Consider the following 613-nt stretch of genomic DNA (forward strand, 5'->3'; position numbering starts at 1 on the left):
GCCGACCGTAGCTTGAACTGTATATGGAAGGAAAAATTACCCTAAGTAAATGCTAGAAAGCCCAATCCACTTGCCATTATCATCACCATCTGTTAGTTAATCAGACATAGTAAAGTAAGATCCCCAAAAAGATGAAATGTAAAATGTTTCATTTTAGAACAATTTATAAAAATGTGAAAAATAAAAACAAGCTAAACTCACTTCAGTAACTCTTGACTTCATAGCTGCATTCTTTCCTTCTACTAAAAATAATAGATAAAACTGCATAACTCACTATGTTGGTCGACCCATGTATATGCCTGGCGTGGGTGTGTGGGCTCTCTCTGTGATGGAATAATCTACTCTGATCCGTCTTCCATCAATCTCCATGCCAGTGCACTGCTCCTTGGCTTCTGTGGCATCATCCACATGATCAAAGTAGATGAAAGCAAATCCTCTAGATCGACTAGTCTGTAGACGAAACATGAATATCAGGTATCAGTGAAACTTTCAAAACACAAAAAATAATACCATAAACTTACCCAAACTTGAAGAGTCTTTACTTATGAGTAAACAATTTTAAAAAATAACTTGTGTATCTGAATTCCTGCAGAAAATATTTTAAAGCAATTAC

The 613-nt window shown here is 35.4% G+C and overlaps 2 protein-coding genes across 2 annotated transcripts in view; one reads left to right on the top strand and one right to left on the bottom strand.

The window, feature by feature from the left end:
* Nucleotides 1-613, top strand: part of LOC119592450 (transformer-2 protein homolog alpha-like) — a gene marked incomplete in the record, with an annotated part of 60,166 nt that overhangs the window by 37,274 nt on the left and 22,279 nt on the right.
* LOC119592452 (transformer-2 protein homolog alpha-like) overlaps nt 274-613 on the bottom strand; it is a 4,926-nt gene continuing 4,586 nt past the window's right edge. The window contains exon 4 of the mRNA XM_037941274.1: nt 274-450. Within this exon, the coding sequence (XP_037797202.1) occupies nt 274-450 (177 nt within the window). The remainder of the gene's footprint in view (nt 451-613) is intronic.

This window comes from Penaeus monodon, chromosome 30, assembly GCF_015228065.2.
Source record: "Penaeus monodon isolate SGIC_2016 chromosome 30, NSTDA_Pmon_1, whole genome shotgun sequence".
NCBI lineage: Eukaryota > Metazoa > Arthropoda > Malacostraca > Decapoda > Penaeidae > Penaeus > Penaeus monodon.